This window comes from Vanacampus margaritifer, chromosome 11, assembly GCF_051991255.1.
Source record: "Vanacampus margaritifer isolate UIUO_Vmar chromosome 11, RoL_Vmar_1.0, whole genome shotgun sequence".
Lineage (NCBI taxonomy): Eukaryota > Metazoa > Chordata > Actinopteri > Syngnathiformes > Syngnathidae > Vanacampus > Vanacampus margaritifer.
The window spans coordinates 9181171-9209074 of NC_135442.1; the positions used below are offsets into that span (position 1 = coordinate 9181171).

The 27904-nt window shown below is 41.0% G+C and overlaps 1 protein-coding gene across 3 annotated transcripts; it reads left to right on the forward strand.

Annotated features, from left to right (window-relative positions):
* The first annotated feature begins 4445 nt into the window (after positions 1 to 4445).
* LOC144060325 (TSC22 domain family protein 1-like) lies at positions 4446 to 27562 on the forward strand. 3 transcript variants are annotated; one of them, XM_077579741.1, is made up of 3 exons: positions 4446 to 7712; positions 24719 to 24770; positions 26075 to 27562. In XM_077579741.1, exons 1-3 carry the CDS (start codon positions 5161 to 5163, stop codon positions 26339 to 26341), a joined length of 2871 nt encoding a protein of 956 aa, XP_077435867.1. In that variant the 5' UTR covers positions 4446 to 5160; the 3' UTR covers positions 26342 to 27562. The 3 variants fall into 3 exon arrangements, with proteins under 3 accessions (XP_077435867.1, XP_077435870.1, XP_077435869.1); XM_077579744.1 differs by lacking the exon at positions 4446 to 7712 and adding an exon at positions 20813 to 21184; XM_077579743.1 differs by lacking the exon at positions 4446 to 7712 and adding an exon at positions 23969 to 24513.
* Positions 27563 to 27904: the final 342 nt, after the last annotated feature.

Here is a 27904-nt window from a genome sequence, read left to right on the forward strand (position 1 = left end):
TCCATATTTCCTAGCACCGTAACATTGAAAACCTAGATTATTCTCCTGTCTCTTGTACCACACTGCAACAAAATACACTGCACACACTTCTCAGTCAATCCATCCATATTCATACATGAATTATTCAGGGGAGGTCCTTAGATTATCTTGAATCTGAATTCCGAATTTGACAGCTCTTACCTCAACCATATCATACACGCTTTGATAAACAGGAATTGAGATTATAAACTCGGTCCTCGCTTAAATCCATCCTCATTTGACACACTCCAATATTGTGTCTTTATTGATAAGAAAGAGCTATCAACCTTTCCTTTTAGTTTTATGTTTATCTGTCCCAGAGGTAGTCACAAAAAAAAGACATCAAAATGTGTTTTTAGTGCAACTGCCTAAATTACAAATTCTGATTGGCATGTGATTGATAGAGGATAGGATAGTATTTGAACACTGCAGTCTTGTACACCAACTGACCTGATGGGGGCGCTGTAATCAAAGGTACATTATTTCCGGTGGTGTTTACCATTTTGGTATTGTGGAACATACTACAGACAGAAGCTTCTTTTTTTTATATATATATTATTGTGAATGCATAAATAATCCAGGAGAAAATGTTTGATCAACAAATAGGCTGGAACCAAATACTGTTTACAAAGGCTGCGTTATTGTAATAATGAATGTGTTGTTTTTTACTACCCAATAGTGGGATGTGTTACTTGATATGCATTATTTTATGACACTCAGCTAAAGAATGGAAATGCCTTTTGACAATCTACCTTTCTATAATAGTCTTGTTTTTCAACCAGTTCAACTCTTAACATGTAAACGTTGAGAGTTTAACTAATTTATCGTCATAGATTGTCCTCCTTCATTATTAAACTATGGTTGAGCTCAAGTTTCCCTTTCCCTCACAAGCCTGTCTAAGGTGGAGAATTCATTAACAGGACTGACTGTAAAGTGGTTCTCTGACACAATGAAGTAAGTGAGTATGTGAGAATGAACAGTCCAATAAAAAATAAAGCCAACATCTCTTCTACACAACAGACTCCATGTAGAAACAACTACACTCTCGATCGTTAGACATAGCGCAGTGTTGTTTCAGGATTTCCAACCGAAATGAGTCTCTCAAGGCCAAGGCCAACGCCAAACATGATCACAAGCCTAAGATTGTGCTAAGCTAAATGGCAAGATGGCTTTACTCTTAACCAATGACTTCACCAAGCTTCCACAAAAGAAGAAGTATCATATTACTTGCTTTAAATAAGCAGCCTTCAACTGCATGCACTGCCCACTGTAACAATCCGCAGTATGGCACCGCGACACAAGGTGGCGCCTCCTTGTTTTTGTTATGCCTATGCAGCACTTTTTCGTTTGGCCATTGGTTGTTTTTGTTTTTTTAAATACTTTATTCAATAATAGATTCTGGAAATATGTGTCTCGTTTTATTATTGATCATACTGACCCTAATTTCTGTCTTTTCTGGAAAAATTTACTGTTTGGTTTCTGTAATAGTGATAATGAACAAAATAAAAAAGTGTTTCTAATTGGTGAAATTTCACATACACAAATCAAAAGTTAGTCATTTGAAACCTTTGTTTTTAGTTTTTGAAATGGAAACCAAGTAGTACATTAATATTATATTGAGATCTGTCAACAAGAAAGTGATGAGAACTTTGGCTTTATGCTCTTTTTTCCCCAATGTTTTTATTTAAATATCCCCCTGGATTTTTTTTGTTTGTTAATTTTTTTTCTGTATTAATAACGTGTGTGTAGTGTTCACAATTTGTTTGTGTATTCTGTTGAAATTGTATAATAAAGTTATATGAGAAAAAAATACTTTATTCAATAATTTCAATTCACAATCAGTGTATTTGAGGCCGTGGACTTGTACGCATGAAGAAGCCTACTTTTACTTAATAACAAAGTAAATTTATGGTCTTCGAGTCCCTTTGTGTGCTATGACAGCTGTCCATTTTTTCCCCCGTCCATGGCTGATCAGCCACCGCGCGTTACACCACACAGTCCATTTTATTAAATATTTTAACATACTTTGGGAACACAGACATCTTTCTAAGACAGAGGGACTAAATCTTAATTGGTCAGGAGTAAAACATTTCACTTTTAACCTATTCCGCTTCATACATCATCCATCTCTACGCGCTGCCAAGGACAAAAACAACAAAAAAACTCACCATAACAGAATCCCCAAGGAGAAAGCTTATCAGTCTACTCAAGGAAAGAGGGCTGGAGGCACATGAGAGCCAAGAGCAGAGGTCTCTGACTCGCGGCCCGGGGGCCATTTGCACCCCACAAATTTTTTGCAGACCCCATATGACATCAAAATGCAATGTTAATGCGACACTCACACTTATGGGCTATCATAAGTGCAGGCCCATGGCAGATTTTTTAGCATTCGGACTAACTTTGAACTTTGAACTTTAAACTTGTCTTGCATTGCCTAGTTGCCCGGGATTGGCATCAGCACCTACTGTGTCCCTCAACAGGATAGGAAATGAATGGATGGATATTAAGTAACCTTCATTCCTGCCCTTGGGAGACTGTTGCTGATTTCACTGACTGTTGTGTTAGTGTCTTAATTTTCAACTCTCGGGTTCATTGACCTATGGAGGCAACATATGTGTACATTTTCTCTTCTCCCTCTTGTAGCATAAACATAAGGGTGAGAGAGAGAGAGAGAGAGAGAGAGAGAAAGAGAGAGAGAGAGAGAGAGAGAGAGAGAGAGAGAGAGAGAGAGAGAGAGAGAGAGAGAGAAAGAGAGAGAGAGAGACCCCAAGTACAGTACTGTACCTGTGTTTGGAAAAATACTACAGCGTGGTTGACACGGGTGTCTACAGAGAGATCTAGCAAAGCTCTGTGTATACCTTTGTTTCAAAAACAGTGTTGTGACATCAATGTAGACTATGTAGTCAATCCACACATGCAGACTTTATACCGCTATGCCTATTATATACTGCATTTATGCAACACAAGGCCAATTCCTACTTAATTTCTATACTTAAAAAATCTTTTTTTTATCATTTTCTCATGCAGTGTTCTAATTTCCTGAGATGGTGAATTTGGGTGGTTTGTTAGTCGTAAACTTTATCATCAAAATTAGCACAATTGTTACACATTTAGTAGTAGTAGATGGGGGGGGGGGGGGTATTTTTTAATGAAAATAATAAAATAAAGTTTTACATGATATTCTATTGCATTGAGATGCACCTTTTGATGGCAGATTTTTTTCTCTGCAAATAAGTGACAAGAATACACACATTTAGTATGTTGTCTGAACATATTGCACCACCACAATCTGCTTTTGAAATTTTATTTCACACAAGACGGTGTAAAATATTCTGCGAATTGTTGCTCCATACAGTATCAGAAAACTAGCCCTATCATTGTAAAGTGGGAGTTTTGGTCCGAATTTTATAATGAGAGTAATAAAAGAATATTTCATCATAACATCATCAAAGTCTTATTGTAAACAATTGAAAGACACTACAGACCGTATGAACATGACGCATGGTAACTGACAAACGTGTTCGGCATTTTTCGACAACTTCCGCCAGTTTCGACATCGGACGCTCCCAGACTGCTTTATGTCTGGTAGCCGAGACCACAGACCTATAGACGTAGAATCACGATTGAGCGAGTTGGCCCGTTGCTGCAATGCGCCAGCGCGTCCGCCATGATGAATGTGGCATCTTGAATAAAATAAACGTCATAAAGCGACAACTCAAGAAGTCGAATTCATTATCGTATTTGGGGAAAAAATAAGCAACACAATATTAACGTATGTGACTTTTAATGTGTTGATTAAAAATGTTGAATCCTTATTTGTTTAGGATAGAGGGAAGTGAAAAAAAAGTGAATTTATTTTCATGACGCTTTCATGAGTGGCATGGGTTAATTTCATTTGCCACTCTGACGGTGGGAATGTCACTGTGAATGATTGTGTTGTCTCTATATGTGCCCCGTGATTGACTGTTGACCAATTCAGGGTATTCTGCATTTGCTTTCCACGACCCTAAAGAAAAATGGTTGGTTGAATGGATAAATTTCATTTTATTTTTTATGAAACATACATTGTGAGAAAAGTTCACAATCAGAGGAATACATTATTAGTAAATTAGTTAAATAGGAAATCCTTTACTGTTAGGAGACTGGGAATACAAATAATCCAAAGTATTAGCCACTTAGTCAGCAAAGGCTTCTTATTCTAACGGCCAAAAATAAATCAAAGTCCAGTCATAAGACCTAAATAGCTTTGTGGGTAACGGTTTTTCACTGTCGACTCACCCTTTGAACACATCCACTATGGCGGTCACGTCGACGTACGATTTTCCCCCTCAAAGAGGTGTCTATGTATATAATGTCTACAGCGAAGACCACGCTCGGCCGCCATATTGCCGAGCACTCCTCCTGCTCCCCTCCCTCCTTCCCTCCAGCCCGGGTCCCAGCACAGAGCGAGCCACAGCTGCGGTACAGGAGGAGGCTACACTCAGACAGAACAACGCTACTGTTGGGAAGGACCGGTGATACAGCAAAACCAAGATCCACATCGTGGAAAATCAATGGGATGGATTAAACCTTTTTACGCCACCATTTAGTGATCGTATTGGGACTTACGTCACGGTGCCACGGATAAAAGGTCGTTTCATTTGTAGTTTTCTTTGAGAGAGAAGAGCTAAAAACGTCTCAGTGTAGCTTGTGTTTAGCTCAGCGGTGATGGATACGTGAAGCTAGCTTAGCCGACGTTACTTCTGTCAGGCGAGTAGCGGTTGCTGTAAATTCGCTTGGTTGCTCGTCTGTCAGCCTTGTTTGAACACGCCTGGTCTTTATAGTATACAATATGATTGATCGTGACTAACAGAAGCACAAATTGAAAACGCCGGTGAATTACTACTGGTATCAGCTGACGCTAGCTCGCTAGCTACACGTAGAGCGGCCACCAGTTTCGTGTGTCATTCTAACATTAAATCGCGACAGAGAAGCAAAAGTAAAACTTTCCCAGATATTTAAGAAAGATTGATCATTATAATATTTCCCTCGTTTTTTGGCCGTGTTGTCCGTTCATCGTAGTTTCATCAAAACGGCGGCGTTAACGTGCTTCAACTTTGTTACATACGGTCAGAGACCAACTACCCCCCGGATTTTCTTAAAATGCATCATCCGGACCCCACTGGAGACTCTGGCAATGTTAGAAAGATGGCGCAGCCGGCTGTCTTTCACAGAAGGGGTAGCAACACGAACAGCGGGAGCGGCTCCTCGCTGTCAACACCGGTGGTCAGCAACAGTCACGGCTCGGCTGCTGAAGAATATCAGACCACCCTGTTGATTCAGTGCCAAACTCCAGCTGGCTCATCCTCCCCGGGTCCCCACCATCCTCCTTCCCACAGCCTAAATCTACATTCCCAGGCCACGCAGTCTGCTGGGGCTCAGACGAAAAAGAAGAGTGGTTTCCAGATCACAAGCGTGACACCCGCGCAGATATCTGTGAGTACCAACAACAGTATTGCAGAGGACACCGAGAGCTACGATGACCTGGACGAGTCCCACACAGAGGATCTGTCGTCTTCAGAAATCATGGATGTTTCCCTTTCACGAGCTAATGACGCAGTTGGAGCGGAGAGAAGCTCATCCGAGGAGACCTTGAATAATTTTCACGAGGCCGAAACTCCAGGGCTGCTGTCACCAAACCAGCCTTCGCACCCCCATTCTATGAATCAAGCGCCGCAGCATGGCGGGGGTATGGTTAACGGGACTGTGCATCGTCATGCTCATCATCAGAACCATGCCCAGGGCTACCCGCTTCCTTCTGGGTCCGTGGGTGCCTCAACTACCCTCGCCTCTGTCATTCAGAAAATGCCTTCTAATGTCGGGGTCTCTCACGAGGCTACCCCCGCAAACATTGTTTCTCAGCCTGTGGGGATGGTGGGCCTGGGAGCCGCTCCTGGAATGCACAGCTCCGCAACAGCCACTGCAGTTAGTATAGTTAATCCCCAGACCAGCAGTGTTAGTAATGTGAATATGTTGAGCTCTGCCAATGTGCCTGTGAGGGGGGGAATAAGCACGAGTGCGAGCAACAGCTCCGGAGGCTTTCCTCTCAATGCGAAAAGCGCCGCTGCGGGTGGTGGAGCTGGTTCTGCGGCATCCGGGGGCAACCTCATGACTAACACCATGATTCAGCAACAACAAACCCTCAACTCTAACATCTCTTTGGCTACTACAACCACTTCTGCTGTTACTGTCGCCAGTGCCTCTGGGGGGGCGTGTCTCTCGAGCGGAATGCAGGGAAGACACGGCCCTGCTCCACCGCAGGCTGTGACCACCCCTGTTACCGTCTCAAATATTCCCGCCCAACCCGCACCCGCGGTCGCTCCCACCAGTTCTCGCTTCAGGGTGGTGAAGTTGGACTCGAGTTCCGAGCCCTTCAAGAAGGGCAGATGGACGTGCACGGAGTTTTACGACAAGGACACCCCGAACTCCGCCTCTTGCTCATCTACGTCTGACGCCGGCAGCATGCGCCAGTTTGTCTCTGAGAACTTTTCTGGGTGCTCAGAGAGGGAAAGCACAAGTGGTAGCTCTGTGAGTAGCACAGTGAGCCATTATATGGAAAATGTTTGCGGCGGCGGCGAGCCTGGGGGACCCCCGATTTCCCAGCATGCACAGGAGTACGCCTTCCCTCCTCAGGGTTTCCAAGCAGTCCTCCCCGGTGGCTTGGTAGGGATGGGTGTGTCTCAGTCACAAGCTCTTATAAACCCCCAAGATGTCACCCATTCAAATATCCAAACTATCGCTTCGACTCCCTCAAACATGAAAGCGCCCGTACCCGCGCAAGGCCACCCGATCACCATGCCGATCTCCGCCGTACCCCAGCCACAGCTTACCTACGCCCAGGCAGTTGCCAATCAAACCCCAGGCTCCACACACGGCCTTGTGGGTGTTCCGCAGCACCAGCTTGGCTACGCCTCGCACCAGATGAGACCCCCTGACTACAGCCAGCCACATCAAGGTATTCCCCAAGCACCCGCATCGCAGCATCTATTGAACCAAGGTGGACTAAGTTCCTCAGGGCAAGCTAATGGAGCGTGTCAGATGATGGGGGGCCTCCAGCAGTCGCAGGTCATCCTCCAAAGTCAACCCCAGCTGTCCTCATCTCTCCAGCCTCCGACTTCCAATACGGCCTTTCACGTCGGAGTAGCAGGTCAACCGCCGCCGAGCCACGTTGCCCACATGGATTGCCAGCAACAGAAACCGCAGTCGCTCCCAACTCAAATCCAAAACGTCGGTCTCTGCACCCAGTTGCCCACTACGATCCAGAGCCAGGTGTCCGCGCCTAGCGTCCCTCCACCGAACCCCGACCCCCATGCCCTGTCACAAGTTCTCAACGTTGGTAATAATAGAATGCTCCCGCCGGGCGTCCCCCAGAGTTTGTCCCAGGACCTCAGCAGTGCCCAGGCCCTGGCCCACGCCGCTCAGGCTAGCGCCCTCTATGCTAGCCTGCCCACCTTCACTACCACTCAGCTGCAGGACGCCCAGCGACTCCTCCTTCAGCACCAGTCGGCTCTGCTGGGATTGCCGAAGCTCTCCGGGGTGGACCCGGGATCCGGATCCAACGCTGGCCAGGGTCAAGAAGCCGAAGGCAACGCTGCCATCGCCAGTGCCTTAACTGCATCAGCTGGTCTCAAGACTCTGGATGGAGAGGAAGATGGGTAAGAGACTTGCTTTCTTTTTCTACTCACTTCATTTGTCTCGAACCTGTTCATCGTTTGACCAGCTCAACATTTGAGTACAAAGCTGCCAGGGGTTCTAGTGGTTCCTGTCACCGCCTCAGCTGCGAGGGAGGAAGAGCCTTATTTGTTGGTTAATTAGTGGACAGTGACCAGGCTGCTCCAATTTGATCTTGTGTCCTCTTGTCAGTGGGACGTAACGCAGGGCTCATCTGGCTGTGACGCATCTTGTCTTTATTATCAAGTTGATTTAATGTTTTTACTAGACTGCCTACTTGAATCCTTCCGCTGGGTCTCCTTGTGTGTTAATGCAGGAAATACATAAAAAAATGTGTGTTTAAAAAAAGGTTTAGGCTGCTTCTCTCATCAATGGGTGACCTTTCAAGGGAAGAGATTTACTCGTTCACGTCGTAAACCTTCAGTAAAAGCTTATTGATTTCATTAAGAGCTCACTTGTGTCACAATCACTCTTTTCCTCTCATTTGCTGTCCATCTTCTTCAGTCGTTAGGTTTTTATGTTGGAGATAGTGTGCCCAAATGAAATGTTTTCTGGTGAAATACAGCTATTGACTTAAGTAAAACACTTCAATTTTAGCACTTATATTTTTTTCCAATACAGAACGTTTCATCACCTGAAATTCAAAATGTGAATTAATCAGTGCCATCATGGTAGTATTTTAGCCAGATTTCCCCTCTGTGATTTAATGGAGACTGAAGGTCGGCTAATGTTATCACATGACGTGCAACTCTGAGGAATGTGAAATCTTTGCGGATCAGATGGATTATTGTCTTTGATGACAACCAGAATTTGGGGCAAACGAAAGCCTTTAGTGCGATTGAGAAAATTGCCTTCCAGAATTGTGATCACAGCTCGCTTGTGTTAGTTTGCAAGTTGAACTTTTCAGAAGACAGAAGATGCCATTCATAACCAAATTAGATGGTGCACATTGGGTAAAATGAACCACGATTACCCCCAACCTGACAAACAAAGCAAGTAAACATACACAGCATAATGCAGTAAATATTTTGGTTTCTATTTACAGTGGTGGTGGTGTGTGTGTGTGTGTGTGGGGGGGGGGGGGGGGTATTGAGGATTATCAGAGTGTCTCTTTTCAAACTAGGTTGAGGCTTGTTTTGCCTCCTTTTTGTTTGAACAATTTGCATATGTTTTATGAGGCCACTGATGGAGTGAATTAATGCACGAGCAAAACAAACAGTTGTTTCTCCACACAGCTTGCTTCTGTTTTTTTTTCTCTCGTCATTAAAGGAGTACAGAAGGCACATTGTCTTTATTTGAGGCAATAAAATGGGAGAATAAGACCAGTTTGGGGGCCCGGATTGAGAAACGGTCATTAAGTTATATGTTATACTCAACCTGGAAAGTCATCAAGTCTTATTAATTTTTGACAAACTACAAGCTTTTGCTCCCTATGAGAAAAAAGGGTGCGTCATTTTTTAGGTGAAACTGCTTGACTCTTTATTCCGAAGATTACATTTTTCGCTACAAAGTGCTGATGGCGGTGTAATTTTAACTCAGTGGGTGTGAGGTTTTGAGGTTATTGACAAGGTACGGGCTGTTCTGTTGTTAAATACCGAAGGAGAAGTCCTCAGTGTGTGCACTGATTGTATAGGCGACATCGGGGAGAGGCTTTTACGGTCTGGACAAGAATGTTTATAGTTTTTGCTTGCTTAATCATCTTTTGCAAGTGTTGTCTGCAATGCTGATGTTGGTCTTGTAAAAAAAACAGTTGTCTTTACTGTAAAGCAAAACATATATATATATATTCTACACGGTCATGTGGTATTACGGTATGTCCGCCTACTTAATTTTCGGTAGAATTGAACTGACTGAACTAAAGTGATGTGGCATCATATCATGATAGCTTTACAAATTTGATGCTCTGTTATATGGTTTGGCATGCTTGTTTTCATAGCCACAACTTGTAAATTGTGTGTGTGTTTTTTTTTTAAATTATTTGTTGTAAGTGTTTCCCATTACCTGAAAGCTTAGGGCCAAATCTACAGCCAGCCTTGGCACATAGCATTAATAGAGGTCTGCTCCTTGTAGAGGAGCCAGTCCCTCTCATCAACTTGATGATCTTCATCTGGCAGGGATGTATTTGTGGCAGTTTCCCGTGGTGGGGGAGGTCTGTGGGACGTTAAGTGCTTTCACAGTTTGTGCCGTCAACATATTTTCAAACTTTATTGGGCAGTTGAGGCTCCTGTGATAATAAGACAAACCATAATTAGGGCGTGACTTTAAAATTCAGTGTTGCAAAGGATTTTTTTTTTTTTATCTGTTAGATTAAGTAAAAAAAATCTAAAAATTTATGAGTAATTAACTCTTTGACTGCCAAAAACGTTAAATAACGTTTAGTAAAATCCTATGGAGGAGTGCCAAAGACGTTAAAAGACGTTTTTTTTTCAAAACAGAGGTGAAACTAACCATTTTCTATTGTTGATTACTGAAAAACGGAAGAAGGTAGAAACAAACGTTTTTTTTCTCATGAAAGATGAGAGTCCAATCTTTCATTTGGTAGTATGTGTGTTTCCATAGTCCAAACACATAATTTTCTGTGGACCTTGAAAGATCAGTCAAAATGCTTAAATCGGCTGGCACCCACGGCATCCCTTTTCTGAAAATGCTTGGCAGTCAAAGATTTAAAGTAAATCTCTAGTTGTTACTTTTATTTTTTTAACTATACCTTGAAATCATCAGTCTCTTGGAGGTCTTTGGGCGGCAATATTTCCCGAACCGTACGTCCTACTGGGGACATAAGGGCATCCCCGGACTCGTCTCGACGACAGCTTTCCAACGATGGCGGTGCCGTCACATTGCGTTCCGGCGATAGAGGGACGCCAAACCCGCAATTTATTTTCCCGGGATAGGAACGATCGCATGCGGGGTAAGTTTCTGAAAATCATCGGTGTCCTGGAGGTCTTTGGGGCGGCCGTATCTCCCGAACCGTACGTCCTACCGGGGACATTCCAGGACTTTCCAACGATGTTGGTGCGTTCCAGAGATAGAGGCCCGACAATTTCAATATTTCATGCCCGGGAACGCTCCAGCGTATTTATCCGCCATGGTGATCGAGCTTGTAGCCTCCGTGTTGAATGGCAGTTGCGGCAACTACGGAAGCCCAGCGGCGCAATCACGCGGTCCCTGGCGACGTGGAAGATGTACATTGAAAAGAATAGAACCGACAATATAACGGTTTTGGGAGATCTAGGTCCAAATAAATGTCTGAGGTTTTTACTGCTTAAGCCCACGGCTACGGGTCCATCAATGGGCCAAATTTCAAACGCTTGCACATAGACTTTCCACTCGCGTTTTTTTTAAACACTAATTTGCGCGTAATTAATTAATTTTGTTTAACGCGTTAAACCGACAGCCTTAGTTAAAAGTGATTTAGGAACAGTATATGTTGTTGTCTGAACATTTTGCACAGGAATTATTTTTGAATAAATGAAACCTTTAAGTAAATGTTTGTTAGGTTTATTAGAATAAAATCGTAATCGTCCTGAATGGCTGAAAAAAAATGAGATTTTATTTTCTGGTCATATCGCCCAGCCCTAGTTCTTCTTTGCACATACCTGCTGAATACATTTCGGTGCATGTCGTTAGTACTAAAAATATCTGGTACAGTTTCATTTTTGTTTTTCTCTGGGTAGTTCGGTTTCCTCCCACATTCCAAAGACATGCATGTCAAGTTAAATGAACACTCCAAACTGTCCATAGGTGTGATTGTGAGTGTGGATGGTTGTTCGTCTCTGTGTGCCCTGCGATTGGCTGGCAACCAGTTTAGGGTGTGAACCCCCTACTGCCCGATGTCAGCTGGGATAGGCTCCAGCGACCCCTGTGAGGACAAGCATTTAAGAAAATGGATGGATGGATGTTTGAATTTTAAGCGGCAAGGTGTTTGGGTGCTTTTGTAGTACTAGATACATGCACCCCTAGTGTTGTATGGAATTAAAAAATACTCTTAACAAAGGGAAATATATGTAAATGATTACTAAAGGGCGTATTATCTAAAATGAGGTAGTTTTGTTGCGCTTGTACCAGCCGATTGAAAAGCAGTCTAATCTTGCCCCTGGCGTTGCAGGCAGCCAGTGCATACTGGACCTGTTGCTCATTGTGTTGAGCTCAGTGTGATCCCCACAATTCACACACACAGAGGAAGTGACCCAATCTGACCCAACACAACTTAGTCAGGCCCACTGGAGCTGATTGAGACCATGGCGGAGGACACAGCAGACACGACCAGATGGAACTAGACTGAGCATCGCTGGCCCAGCTCTGTTAAATCCTCCTATTCTCTTGCTTAGTGGATGTTTTTGTTGTGAGTTGCAGGTTGAAGTTTGCGCTATCACAATCCTAACGTGGCATAGTAATTTCTTTTGAGGCATTTTTGCAAGGGCGGGACAAAATATAGTGTTTTTCCATATGCAACATGCTGCAGTCATCTCATCTTCATAAACATGAAACTTGCAACACCGTCGGTAGTGTTTTTCTCACTTCAAATGTCACGTGACGAGTGACTCTCCAAAAAGTAAACAGCATTTGTTATTTGTTTTTCAGTAGGACCCCCCCCCCCCCCAAAAAAAAAAACCCAAACACCCAACCACCCACCCACCCACCTGCATTCTCACTACACAGGCCAACCCAGAGAACACCAGAAATCAACAACAGAGCAGTGACGCGCTGTTAGTGGATATGTTTGCGATCGGTTCAAGCCCGCCTCCAGTGTTAACGGTAGGATGAACAAGGAAATCCTGACCAGTTGTCAAGGGGGCCTCGTAACAATGGAGGTTAAACGCTTTCACAGATGTTGGTTTTTTTTTGGGTCGCAACTCAGACAGGATTGTAATTGTGTTTCCACCCTGATTCTTTATTCAGTCTTACGTAGCCTGTCCATTCTAATCAATATCTATCAGTAGAGACAAAGTGAATATAACTAGCATTTTGGAAAAAAATGGCCCTCAACTCATTTGAAGAAATTAATTTAAATCACAGTTTCTTCTTTGCTCCTTCCACCTGATGGTTTGTTCATCCATCAATAAACTGTATTGTTTCAGTTAGAGTGCACCAGCGGTACTAATGACTTGTAATGGATGTTAATGGGTGTTATTTTAAGCCTTTCATTTATGAGAAAATTGCTCTGGCTTGCACCCGCTGCACAGACACAACTGACCACAGCATTTCATTATGACCGCTTGCCTTGAAAAAGCAAGCAAAATCTGTATTTAAAGTCTGCCTTAAAAAAAAAAAAGGTGCTTTTAGTTGTTTATTTTTTGAGTTGATCATTTAGCTAAATTATTTATAATTTATAAATAATTGGTTTGATGCAGTGTAGTTCTACACAATATTAAACATGGCAATACCTAAGGGCAGTCAAAATGGAGGATTTTCTTAATTTTCTCTTAAGGCAATCAAAAGGCAGATGTTTTGATTGCTTTTACATGTTGACTCTCTTTAGATATCGCAAATTATGATACTGCTTTTCGACATACACTATTTCTTTTTAAGCCCATTTACACAGGTCATTTATACAGTAGAAAGAAGAATGTATATTCAAAGAGGTTTGCTCTACTATAGCAACTTTTTTTTCTGCAAAGTAAATGGTTTCCAATTTTTCATAAAAAAAAAAAGTCTCACTGCTAGTTTCAAATATGCATTTTCTTTTTAAATTTCAATTGCTGCTGGGTTATTACAGTGCTTATTTACTTCTGAAATAACGTGATTGGGACATTTTGTAGCAGACTCGCCAACAATGAGTTGACAGTTATAACCAGAACTGTGAAAGGCAGCTGGATAATGCTTTATAATCTCACAAACCAATTTTGCTGCACTTTGTAACAATTTGCCCCAAAATATCTTTACAATAGCCTTTTTATTTAACCATTTATGACTGAAACATTTTTGAATTAATAGATGAACACCTTAGCTGCTCATAATGGGAACTCCTGCAAGTCTCTGGCTAATAGGTTTCGGGTTCGAATTTCTCACCATCTATTTGCGGATGTGACGTCATGTGCACGTTGTGTATGTGAAGAAGGGAAAATGCAGTTTCATTTTTGGCCACAGGTGGCAGTAGTGATTATAAATCCAATTTTCTGCATTCAGTAGCTTTAGCATTGATGGGGTGCAACGTAGGTTATGATAATTTAGTAGACTGTACAAAGGAGTTTAAGTTTTCTTGATCGACTCTGGGTCAATGTTCTTATCGCCAAATTCCTTCTGTATTGAGAAAATTGTGACGCTGCCCAGTGCCCACCCAGGACTGAATAATGTTGCAGCCAAGCACAGCACTCCATGTTTGACTTACTTGTCACAAGAAATGATTCATCAACAAATCAATTCCTCACAATTGGCCAAATGATCAATATGCCATGGAATGCTAGTCCAGTTTTCAGCAGTGATTGCCCTTTAACAGTCTCTTTTGGCTCATTCCCATGGAAAAGTGTTCAATCAGTCATCGCGCGTGTTTGTTATGATGAAGTAAGCTCTCCACCAATACTGATTTCACACGCAATTATTCCGCTTCACGGGCTGAACGTTTCAATCGTATCTAGCACGGAAGGTCACCGTTTGATTTATCATGCAGCTCCTTCATCCAGCACTATGAAATCATGTTGATGTTTTTTTTTTTCCGGTCGTAGTTGTCTGGCAGTGTCATGCCGCTAATCACGCCGGCAATGTGCTGAATCATGCGTGGCATTCCTGTGGCCGCAACACTGTCCAGTTAGACCCCCCCCAAAACCCCTACAGCGATAACTTGACTTTAGGTGTCCAAATTTAGACACTGTTTCCTCCCTTTTATTCTGCGTCAAATTCGTTTTAAGTACAGTTCTAACACTTCATTAGTGAACACATGCGATTTGTTCAAAAACCGCAGAGCTCGCTGTTGCTTATTTATTTGTTTATAAATTAACGGTGTCTGTTGCAGACCTTCTGGGCAGTAAGTAGGGTTTCAAAGTCCTCCAGTCTTGCTTTTGTGTGAGATAATCCCTTCCTCAATGCACTGTGTTGCTGAATATGGAAGGCGACAGGAGGGGGTTGGTGGGAGTTGAAGTCTCTCTTACTTCCCCCCCCCCATCTTAATCTTCAGTAGTCTAGCCAGCTGCTTCTCTTTTATGTTGGGTGATTTGATGTCTGTTGTCCTGTAGGCATTGTTTCACTTGTCTTACATCTAAGTGGGTAACTAACTACAGCAGTCTGATGCTCAGATTTTTTTTATTTATTTTTTTACTCAAAGTATGTTTTTGTTAAAATACTCATCCATATACAAAAAAATGCTCACATTTTAGCCCTTGAAGGTACACACGTGACTTGCAGTGCCACTGAATAGTTTCCATAGACTTTCAGCTTGTAAAGAAGGCAATACTGCCCCCTTCTGGTCAGCAAGCTCAACGTGCTTCTCAAAAGTGTGCCCTTTAATTTTTAAAGGCAACATAATTGTCCTAAACCCGGAGTGCCATATCAGCGTAAATGCCAACCTGATGCTACAGACGTGAAGTGAACATGCAAAACAGCATTGGGATCATTTTAGAACTGCTGTCTTACGAGGTTTTGTCTGTCCCTTGGCAGGTTGATGTTACAAAGAGGTATACAGTTAAAGCAATATACTAATAATAACCACACAGGCCATGAATTGCAGCAGAAAATCACTCCTAAAACAATAAGCGGTGACCAACTAATAATTAAGTGCTTTGGGACAGAAAAAAAGGTATGTTATGCAAATTCACAATGAAGAAAAAGGAACATGCACAGAGAATTTCCTCGATTGCCATCAAAGGCCCCTTGCTAATAATACACCACCCTAAATTGCATGTTACCCTTTTGCGCATAGCCGACGTGCACTTAACTTATTGCCAATTTACATCATCTCTATAAAATCCTTCTTTATATTATTATGCTCTTTGCCTTTTAGAAATGAACATTGTTGAATGTTTTGTCAACATTTGGAGCACTTAAATTGTTCCAAGGCTGTAAGTGACAAACTGACAAGGTTAAGAATGCAATTTATGTGTGTGTGTGTGTGTTTTTAGTGGGCCCATGTGCAAATAAATTGAAAATAAATAAGCAGAATATGGGTGGATGGAGTTCAAAATAAATACTTATGACTTAAATTTTTTAGTAATTGAAATGTATAACCACGTAATCATTCATCAAACGTGTACCCTACATTTTCTTTTATATATATATATATAAAAAATAATCATTTGCATTGACCATGATCTATCTTTTTTTTTTTTTTTTTTTTTTTACATTTGCCACAAGGTGGCACTGCTCCCCAGCAGCCTGGAGCAAATACAATGAGTGTGTAAGGAGCTTCATATGAAGCGATAATAGCATGTGTAGAATTTCTATGAGCTGTGATTGAGTCTTTGTTCCTTCAATGTTGTTAATTGATTGCTTTATTTGAACATACATATTTACATATTTAAATGAAATAGGAGGAGGTAACCTTTTGTAATCCTGCTCCCTAAACACTAAGTTACAAAATCATTAATACAATAATAGGTCATTCATGCAAAAATATACTCATGTACTGTATATAGGTATGTATTCAGTGATTGTTATAAAAGCCAATATATAAATATAAATATTGTGCACAGCCCACACTTTATACATGCATAGTCATACATCTACTTTCTGCTTATCCCATAAACCCACTATTTAATTCATACAGAATTAATAAGGCCCCACCTCATTATTTTTGTATTTCTATTATTGTATTTCTTACTATTTTAATTATTGCACTCCACAATAACACAATCGGCATAATCGTAAACAAAAATAAAAGATTACTATACTAATTTTGAGTTGTTTAACTTGAGATATTTGCACCTTTTTATCTTATTTTAAAATGACTAATTTAATTAATCTGGTTTAGCCCAAAAGGAACTTGCTTGATTTTTAAACGTTTCAAAACAATTTATTTGTCTTAATAATTTCTTGTTTTGTACCAAAAACAAATTATTGTCTTAATCGTGATTTCAATTATTACCAAATTAATCATGATTAATATTTTCTTCTTCTTTAATCGAGCAGCCGGGAGCCCCCCCCCCCCCTTTTTTTTTTTTAATTAACCATATAAGGGAATTTTTGGATTCTGGGTTGTAAAAATAAATTGTTGGTGTGATCTCATAACCAACATTGGACTATTTGCATAATCCTTGTGTGTGCGTAATGGTTCAAATGAACTTCTGCATGTCTTTCCCAAGTTTCTGAACAGTATTCTAAAGACGGTACACTCTGTGAATTATAAAGCCCACGTCATTTATAATCTGATTCCAGAGCATGTTTCACTTGCAGAAACTGAAGGCACAATTTGTGATCATAAATATCAAAACAGAAGTTGCAGGCAGGACTAGCATAGGGAATAGTGAAATCAGTCTGCTGGGTTGTAATAACCTGTCTGTCCAGTGCCCAAGCCACGCTGCTTGTTTGCTACTAAGCTGTACTTATGATAGCTCTGCTGATGTCGGGCCCTGACGGAGGAGTCCTATTTAGTTAATCCACTGCTAGCTTTACTGTATGTTGTCTTCACTTGTGACTTGTGATCTTGCGTCGGGGCAATGTCAATCATCACAAAAGCGCACTGTTAACTATTAGCCATCTCACTAACTCATCATCCTGCAGTCGAGACATATAGTCGTTTTTAGCATTTTAGCAAATTTTGGACTAAAACCAAAAAAAAAAAAAGGTTTGCCGCTTAAGTGGGCGGTGATGTTGCTGAGGAATCGTTTTCTGGTTGCCGCACTTTGCATTATTCTGTCCAGTATAAACTTGATGTGCTGTGTTGTTGGGCTGCTAATCCTTTATAATGTCAGTTTTCACTCCACATAACTCATAACTGCTGCACACGCACTCTTATGTAATGTGGATCTTCTGTTGTGTGTCTGCGTTGAAGTGTCTCGCAAAAGGCCCACTGCCTCCACTTTTGAATGCCTTTACTTTTGATGCAGTCCGAAACATATTTCGAGATGCATCATTTACTATATTGTAATATTTGTGGTTGCTCTGAGGCTAAAGTGTCTCCTGTATCCCTGTTCCTTCTGTGGGTACGAATGATCGGGTGGATAGGTCAGGACCGTTCTAGCGCGGTCTAGCTGAACGTCACTTCCTCCTCCTCTGCCACCCCTTTGCCTGCTTCGTTATGACAACTAATGGCGTGCTGCCGTCAGCCTAAATGCTCCCATAAAATCCATCTCTCTTGGAGAGGCTAAAGTGGCCACTCATCATTCCGAGCCAGCTCTCTATGGTTGGCTCACTCAGTTGCACTGTCATTCTCCATAGTCAGGGTTTGTCTATGGAAAACCACTGCCAGGCCTTACTGGTAAAGTCTGTGCACACACTAAACTATCAAACTACAGCACTGCCAAAAAGCCTTTACAATTCAACAATTCAATAGGTCTCGTTTTTCATTGCTGGGATGTGTAAAAGCCCTCTTTTATTACCGTTCAGAGATTTTAATTCACCAACGGCAGAAATTGCTTGCCACTTTTTAAGCAAAATTGTTTCTAAAATAAGAAACGTACCACAACTATCTTTTTAGTTCTTTTGCCAGAATATCGGGTGATGTGTATTTGTAGGATGAGGGAGGGTGTGGCCTTCTTTGTAAATGTGGTCATTTTTTGTAATCAATGTACCTTATATATTAATTTTAATAATAAGCTACTTTGATGGTGGTTCAACATGTTTCTTGCGACTGTGTTGGCTATTTGCACCAAAACATTTGATGATTCTGTAATCACGCCCCCAATGACTTAGAGCAATTTCAAGAGTGCTGCATCCATCTGACAGACTTTTATTTTATTTATTTTATTTATTTTATTTATTTTATTTATTTTATTTTATTTATTTATTTATTTTTACAATTTTTTACTTTTCCAAGTCAGTTAAATCTCCTTTTTTGGCCCATTTTGCCTTAGGAAAAGAAGCTGCCTAATTAACCCATTCACTGCCATTGACGACTATAGACGTCAAAAATTCATGTGAACTATTTCTTTAACATGTTTTTAATTTCATTAATTTTTTTTATGAAAACCTAGAATTTTTTTATTGTACATTTATAACAGATATAAAAATGATCATGCGATTAATTACGATTAAATGCACCTTATTTTTAATATATATATTTTAAAATTAGGCCCGTCTGGCGATTAAAAATTGTAATTGTATTTAATCACATGACTTCTCTAGTTAACTACGATTAATCACAAATTTTATATCTGTTCTAAATTTACAATATTTTTTTTTCTAGGTTTTCTTACTCTTGTTAGCAAAAGTGGAAACAAATGTTAAACTAATAGAAATAGTTCAAATGAATTTTTGACGTCTATAGTCGTCAATGGCAGTGAATGAGTTAATACGCACAGGCCACACCCTCCCTCATTACATAAATACACAGCACCTGACATACTTAAATCCAGTAAGTGTTCAAGTTTAGGAAACTATACATAAGGATGATGATATGGTCAAAATACTCACTTGCCTAATAATTATGCACACACACAGTGTATGGCGGCAAATGGCGAATAACGAAAAATATCTATACCTTCATGTAGTGATGGACAAATGAAGCTTCATGAAGCACTTGTGATATTTTTTGACTCCTGTAGATGGCACTCTTGGATTCAAGATGCAGTGCAAATGTGATCAATTATCATTGCGCTAGCCTTCATCTCTAAACCAAGAGCACCATCTAGAGGAGTAAAAAATATCGCAAGTGCTTCATGAAGCTTCATTTTCCCATCACTACCTTCATGGTATATTATTATCCTGATATAATCTTGCCTATACCATTCGATTTTTTTAGCATATCGCCTAGACCTACCACGATGTATTTGCTGTAGCGGTATCAGTCTAGAAGTAAATAAAAGTAAATATAACCAACTCCCTTTTTGCAGGGATGGCGACTGGCAAGATCCGGTCCTCGGGGGCCGGAGTCCTGCAGGTTTTGGATATTTCCCTTCTTCAACACAGCTGATTAATGTGATCAGCTCATCCGCAAGCTCTGCATAAGATTGTGTTAATTGGACTCAGCCGCAGTTCAAGTAAGGAAACCGATAAAACCTGCAGGACTCCGGCCCTCGAGGACCGCAGTTTGCCGCCCTTTAGGTCTATTTGGGATTAAGCGTTTATGTAGCAGAAGCATTTACTTCATTTTACTAAAATCTGCTGACAAAGCTTTTATATATAAAGAAAGAAAGAGAGACATTTGTCATCGGCTGCCCCAGAAAACCCACAGTTAAGATCTGTGACGTCTGCCTTTTGTCAAACCGTCGCCTATTTGAAGTTTTTGTCATTCGTGGCCATGCATGAAGTTGCTGAGTTAAAGTAACGGTCCGGCCCTCCCCAAAGTCATGTGATGCTGATTCACCCAGACAGATGAAGTCTGTTAGGACAAGTCAAATCCCCAGCATTGTGCTCTTCCCATACCTGTTATTTCTTGGCCGGCTGTCGCTATGCCGTCGTTGGCTCTGTGAGATTCTGTTATGGTTTCTCTCTGGCAAGGTTTCGGGCCGTCTTAAGGCAGCCTTTCAATGAGAAATGACAAGATAAGACCCTGAGGCACACACTCTTTTTATCTGGTCTGTCATAGAGGAGTGAAATGCTGGGTTTTTTTTTTTTTTTTTTATAAATCCTAATGCTTTATTTTTATTTTTTATAAATCCTAATGCTTTATTTTTTTTATTATTATTATTTTTTTTAAAGTTTTAATATTTGCACCATCCAGTCCAAACAAAGGGTATCATGTTTCAGGCATCTGTCTAAAGTGTCTGATCATGTGTGTTTATAAATATTTGTATTGCATTTATGCTAATAAGTCTGAAGTTGGGGGTTCGAAAATGTTTCTTAGGTTAATTGAAGTGGTGATGAATGATAAGCAGTACAGCAAATTTGAAGAAAAGTTAGGTTGTAGATATTTGGGGAATTCTGATGTGATGGCGCAGATTAGACCGTATACTCTCCGGGAAGGAGGCTTTGTGGCGGAGGAGCAGGGAAATCATTGGGCCACATGCTAATCTCTGTTGATAGTTTATGTAACTCGCTCTGTCACATGACCACACGTCACTACTCACCCAGCTTCTGTCTGGTAATTCACCCGCAGCCATTCAAACACAAATAGATGACGGAGGGAAATGGGGAGAACACACACAGGAACTCGTGTCAACCTGGTTTTCTATTTTCTAGTGCCTATGAAGTTGTTACCACCAATACATCTGTAGGCAGCTTGTTTGGATCCCGCCGCCAAATTTGACAAGAAGCAGGGATTTTGTAAGTAGCTTTAAACAAAGAGAGTCGGGGACACACTCTTCTACTTTGGATTCTAAATGTTCCTTCAGACCGAAGACCCCATGAGAGTGCGCGGTGTGCGTGTTCAGGGCCATGACGGGATGGCAATGAAGCTTTTGTTCTGGGAGCTGGAGCAGCATCTCAAAAGGTAAACTATAGAAGGACTACAGTAGCGCTGCCTGGCCAATCACCACAAGAGCTGAGCACAAAAGGCTCTAAGGCCGTATTGTGTGTGTGTGTGTGTAGCTCGCTGTGAACTTTCTATTCATTCATTCATGCTGCCAACGCTTGTATGAACGTTGAAAGATGTTATCACAAAGTAAGCACTGTAAATTGGTGTCCAGTAATACATGGTTTAATATATTTTTTTGTGAGTACAAAATGGTGTAAAACATTAATTCTCTATGAAGCTTTGAATAATTCAACCCCTTACTGGCATAGCTAGGTTTGCCATATTTAGCTTTTTTTTTTTTTTTGGTAACTACTGTGCCTCCCTCATGTCACTCCATCTGGTTTCACATGTAGTCGCCTACCCTCCTCACCACAGTAGCCTAAAGGAAGACATGAAGCATTCAATCACTACTTTCTCTTGCAATATATTTTTTACCAGGTCATGCTGGATTTACTTTTTTAATGAGGCTGAAGCTGGTTTTACTGACTAGCAGGATTGTGCGTTTGCAGAGGGTGCACCTGCATTATGTTACATGTAAAGATGAAATGTATGCACCTTTTGTCTATAAGCATGATTTATAGGTACATGCAACAATCCGTTGTAACTCTTTGACTGCCAAAAACGTTAAATAACATTTAGTAAAATCCTACGGAGGAGTGCCAAAGACGTTAAAAGACGTTTGTTTCAAAACAGAGGTGAAACTAACCATTTTCTATGGTTGATTACTGAAAAACGGAATAAGGTAGAAACAAACTTTTTTTTCTGATGAAAGATGAGAGTCCAATCTTTCATTTGGTAGTATGTGTGTTTCCATAGTCCAAACACATCATTTTCTGTGGACCTTGAAAGATCAGTCAAAATGCTTAAATCGGCTGGCACCCACGGCATCCCTTTTCTGAAAACGTCTGGCAGTCAAAGAGTTAATGACATTTCTGGTCCTGGGCTTCAAATGATTCACATATACAGTATTAGGTTATAATAGGGTTGAAAATATGTTTTAAAAGTGTGATTCCAAGAGAGGATCTCACTCGCCAATTGTTTCACTCAGCGTGGGTTACATCCGTGCAAAGCAACAAGATTTTAGATTAACCTACTTGGAACACAGTCCATTCTTATCGTTAAAAAAAAAATAAATCAATTTTTATCACTTGTGCTTATTGATCCAATTCCCACTTACCGGGTAGTGACTGTTTGAATACTTGCAAGTCAACTGGTCTTTAGCCTGATGGCTATTTATAGTAATCAAAAATAGATTTAGATTTTCACATAGGCATATGGAGACGAATCATATTTGCCATTTCAAAATTTCTAAATTCAAAATTCAATTTCTGACTATCTGGATGTTGGTGTAGTTTTGACGTCTAACAGAATGGAATATGAAGTACTAGCAAAAATAATTGTAATCTTAACTTAACTAAAATTACATGCACTTGTGGTTCAACATCTTGTCTCGCATTGGTGCATTTTTGTACGAGAGCTTCACTGCTTTTCTTCCCGAAGACCTCGAGTCGCACAGTCTATTTGGGTCTATATAATTGGCTTTAGCTCATGATCATTCAAAAAAAAAAAAAGAGTGCGGAAGAGCTCAGTGTCTTAGAGGTTCTTGCTAAGCTGGTTATCTTAAGTGTGTTCCTGGGATTGGATCTTGGTAGAAGACATCAAAACAACCACTCAGGTGCTAAAATTACGCATCGCTGGAGTCTAATACACCAGCATAGCAATAGCATGTCTTCTCTGTACTGCACCATGCATTTGATATTCCCATATTAGCTCCATGTCTGTATCTCACAACTAAAGTTGGGCCAAGTACATTATAAAAATGAACATAATAGGTCAACTATAAATATAGCTAAACTTTCTTAGTCAACTTCACCTTTATTGCATTGTGTGTGAGAATGTCATTACTACTGTGGTTTCAGCCAGTCACTTACATAATTGAGTTTATACAGATCCCGCTACTTTTAAAGAGCAATTCAAGATATGTGTCATAACTTGTCACAAAAAAATGTGTGCACATATGGAATATTGGATAATTGCCTTCAATGTGTGTATGTGAGAGGCAGGAGTGTTGTGTGGGAAGTGACAGAGAAAATAAAATTTGTGGCCTTTCCATGGGCTAGATGGAACTTTTGGCCCAAATATTCTTTGTGCTTTTGATCAAGACAGTTGGGCTAAGCATGCACTTGTTTACAATTTACAATACAATCCAGTTATTATTGGGCTCTTGGTCAGCTAGTATGTGCTGGTATGTGTGCAAGCAGAGGACAAGTTCATTTTTTCCCTTTTTAGGGATTATAATTGGTGTAATAAATTACATGCGATTTTAAAAATGTATGACACTAGATTGTCTGACCAAAAAAAATGTTAGTAGTTCCGTACTCGGTGGTCCTGCTCCATAGCTGACATTTTCCCTCCTTATTAAGGGATACTCAATCTGTTACTGAATAAAATGGAAATCAAAATAAGTGTGCCATCGAATGATCTCACTTCATATGCAGTGCTATACAAGCCCACATGGGGGCAACCAATGCATATGCTTTACTGTGCACGGATGCATCGCCTGTCATCACTATTGATGCCGTTGGCACACAGTAATAATCTATGTTAAAATAGGACATGGCCATAAAATATTAAATTGTGTTTAACTGTTTATTTTAAAGGGAATATTCAAGAAAAAAAATATTATAAAAAATAAAGGGAGAAATATTGTGCTGTAAACGGCAAAAACTGAACACCCGCGACTTTTGTCACTCTGCTTGCTTTTCACACGGTGATTCTTTCTTTTTCTGTCAGTCTCATCCGGTTCTTCCCGGTTTCATCCACCTCATTTTGTGCTACTGGAATATTCTATGCAAATATATGTCAGCTGAGCGGCAGGTGGGGGCGTTTTTGAACACATTATGCAAATGAGCGCCATCTCGCCCAATCGGGGATCAGCGCTCCCTCCTACGTCACGGTAGACATCACGCGAGCTTGTCCTGAGCTTGCGGACGTCGGGTGCTGTGCTGTGTGCTGAGCCGAGCAGAGAGATGAGCTGACCTTGAGTCGCGTGTGCGTGTCTTGTGGTTCTCAATCCGAGCGTCTCGCGTGGATGTGTCTCGGGGAGCTGGTCGCGCTGTGTCCGTGTCGGGCCACGGACTCCCTTTGTTCACGAAGTCGTGCTCCCGTAACCCGCAAAGCGGCATGAATACGCCTTGCTACACCGTGGCTATGGATCTCGGCGTCTGCCAGCTCCGAAATGTCTCCATCTCGTTCCTGTCGTCGTTACTGAGCGCAGAAAGCTCGCACGTCAAGCTCGATAGCAGGTAAAGCTGCTCGCACCCGTTGGCTAACGCTTAGCTTTGTTGAGCTGCCTCGATTCACCTGCAGCCGCAGTGGATCCTCAACTGGGGGTGGGGGGGAATGGCCTCATTGGGAACAGATGTGAAATGTTAATATACGTCGTGTAGCTCTGTTGTGCCTTCATATTCATTTCCTCTTGTTTTTTTCTTTTCTTTCTTTTTCTTACAGCTCGTCGGGAGCCAGTGTTGTGGCCATCGACAACAAGATTGAACAGGCAATGGTGAGTTAAGACCTTTTAGATCCAGTAATACACTTGAAAGAGCTTGCGTTATAAATGCCGTTTTGTGACCATTATTAGGCTACTTGCAAAAACGAAACAAAAGATCGGCCGTTTGAATTGCCAAAAAAAGATGTATGAAGAACATTTGTATCTCAAAATAGAATCGAATGAAGAAATAATCTACGTGTATGTTTCTCATTACAGCTTTAAACTGCCTGCGCTCGTAAAGCACAATCTTACCATTTTACTCTTTGAACCACGGCGTTTTAGTTAGATTTGACCTTGTATAACTCGTTTAATATCACTTATTTGTATATTACTGTAGTTTCTTTTCCCGAATGTGAGCTGACTTTACTGCCGTTCTATTGTTGTCGTTACTCAGCTCTGTTGCTAGGCAAGCCGAAATATACAGTGTGGGTAAAAAAAATATCCAGAGCGCTGATTGGCTGAATGTGGACTCTTTTATCGTGAAGTAATGCCACATTTAAGTGTGTAAAGTGCTTTGATCATTTTCAGTATTTATAGTTTTATTCAGATAGTGTGAGTGGTGGAGGGGGGCGTTAACTGATCTGAACATATTTAAGGCATTAAAAGCCTTCTCCAATTTAAGACATCACATTCGCTAACTATAAACCACTACGCGGGCGCCATAGACTCCATATTAGATCACGTTATTATAAGAAATGTTGGATGAATAAAGTATGAAACATTTTATTGTGCTCGCAAGTGGCGTTGATTATTGTATTGTAAAATGCTGACTTGTACCTTACTAGTACTCAACTAAACAAAATACTGACAAGCTCATTATTTTTCTGTGTTGAACAGAATTTGTCATTTTCAGGACTGAACTGTGGTTTTAATAATAAAGCATTATATGTACAAGATAATTAGGGCTTTACTTTTGGAAGTAAGACATGAAGGTTCTGCGAACACATTGCTATAATTCATAACTTATAAGAGTCAATAAAAGCTAAACATATAATGTTCCAAACTTGCGTGTTCAATCCATTCTATGATTATCCGTAGTTCACATTTTCATAGGTGCCATGCCTGTACAATCCCAATTTGTGTGTGTTTTTATGCATAACATAGGTCAAAATGAGCTGTGACCTTGTTTGTTTATGACATCATGCCCAAATGCTCACACTGAGCTAACACTAGCTTGAGCTTCTGATCCTTTTTTGTCTTTTGGTCCGAAACCAACGATGCACTTTCGGGGGCATTTTAGTGCCCGACGATTTCCGGTGACTTAAAATCACATTATGTGACAGTGTCATAACACATCTGACTTTTGCGTGTTTCAGGACCTGGTCAAGAGTCACCTGATGTATGCCGTGCGCGAGGAGGTGGAGGTCCTGAAGGAGCAGATCAAGGAGCTGATCGATCGCAACTCCCAGCTGGAGCAAGAGAACACCCTGCTCAAAACGCTGGCCAGCCCGGAACAGATGGCTCAGTTCCAGGCGCAGGTCCAGACCGCCTCCCCGCCCGCCGCCTCCTCAACGGTCGGCACCCCGGGTTCCGCGTGCACCCTGGCTCAAGCCGCCTCGCACACCACCGGCCCCTCGGCGTAGCCCGGCGCACGCAGACTGACTCAACACTACTTCTGCTAACGCAACTGAGCTGACGACGAAGAGGAGGAGGAGGAGGAGGAGGAGGAGTTGATGCTGTTGATCCAAGAATTTGCACATATTTATCCCTGAGAAGGATGCATCCAGTGGGACAAGTGCTGCACAAGGCGACAATCGTGCGACTCATCGAACATTTGCCAAAAAACAAAAAAACAAAAACAAAAAAACACCCGTGGACACATCAGCTAGAATGTCTTCTCAACAATAAGCAAAACCACATACTTTGAACACAGATGCTGAAAAGATCACTGTGCCTGTGTGTGGCTCTTAGGCGATGTCAATTGTACTAATGTTACAAGATGGAAGAAGAGGGTTTTTGATTATTATTTTTTTTGTTGATTTTGTCATTTGTTGTAAATAAATAAACATGTCTCTCATGCCTAGAAGCTAATGTTACGTTGAAAGAAATGGCCTTCCCAGAATGACAAATAACGAATGTGAGCAAGACCAAGTTGTCCCCATCTGGAATGGGGGGGTGTGTGGGGGGCAGTCCCGAAGCTCTTAGCAAAACAGCGGCATGGATTGTGTTACCCGGCTTTGGTGAAACAAACTAGAGATGTTTTCTTACTATATTTTCAGTATTTCTTTTCACATTTCTTAGCTCTGCAGTGGCATGGAAACGAAACATTGTTTGGCAGGCAAAGGCACATGTATATTTCTGTATAGTGTAAGTAAACATGTAAAATAGCGTGAGGAAGAGAAAACAGATGCATCAGTATCTTGGTCACATGGCGTAAGCAGCGACGTGCTTACCTTGCCCGAACTGTTGTCTATTTTTAAAAGCTTGTATTTTCAGCATCTAAGGCGTTTGGTTATTTAAACTGACATGGTGCAGCCAACAATGTTCTCTATAACCGCCACTGCCACATTCACTCTTACTGTAAAATCATTTTTCTCTTTTCTGATATATTGCACTTTTTTTTATGATTTAGTGTTTTGTTTTTGGACAGTGAAATACTTCCGGATGAACAGTATATGAATATCTCGACATTAGAAGAAACAAAGCGCAACTTCTTGATGTTTTTCCATTACATTCTGTGTATCGGTTGTATGCTCATGATGTTTTGTGCATGTTTCTGCAAGATTGGATGAGAAGTTGTAACATAACATACAGCAATTGCACTTGAAAGCTGCACTCAACTTTCATTAAAATGCTAAATAAGTGCCCTGGTGTTTTTGTGGCCTTGCTTCTTGGTGGTTGGGGAGGAAGGTCGGAAGCAATTTTACATTTGTTCTGGTTGGAAATGTATAATAAAATCTGACTAGAAAAAGGTTTACCTAATCAGGTGCACACAATTTAACTCATTCACTGCCATTGATGGCTATAGATGTCAAAAAATTATTTGAACTATTTCTATTAGTTTAACATTTTTTCCACTTTTGTTAACAAGAGTATGAAAACCTTAAAAATAAATATTGTACATTTAGAACAGATATAAAATTTGTGATTAATCATGAGTTAACTAGTGAAGTCACGCAATTAATTACGAAAAATTTTAATCGCCT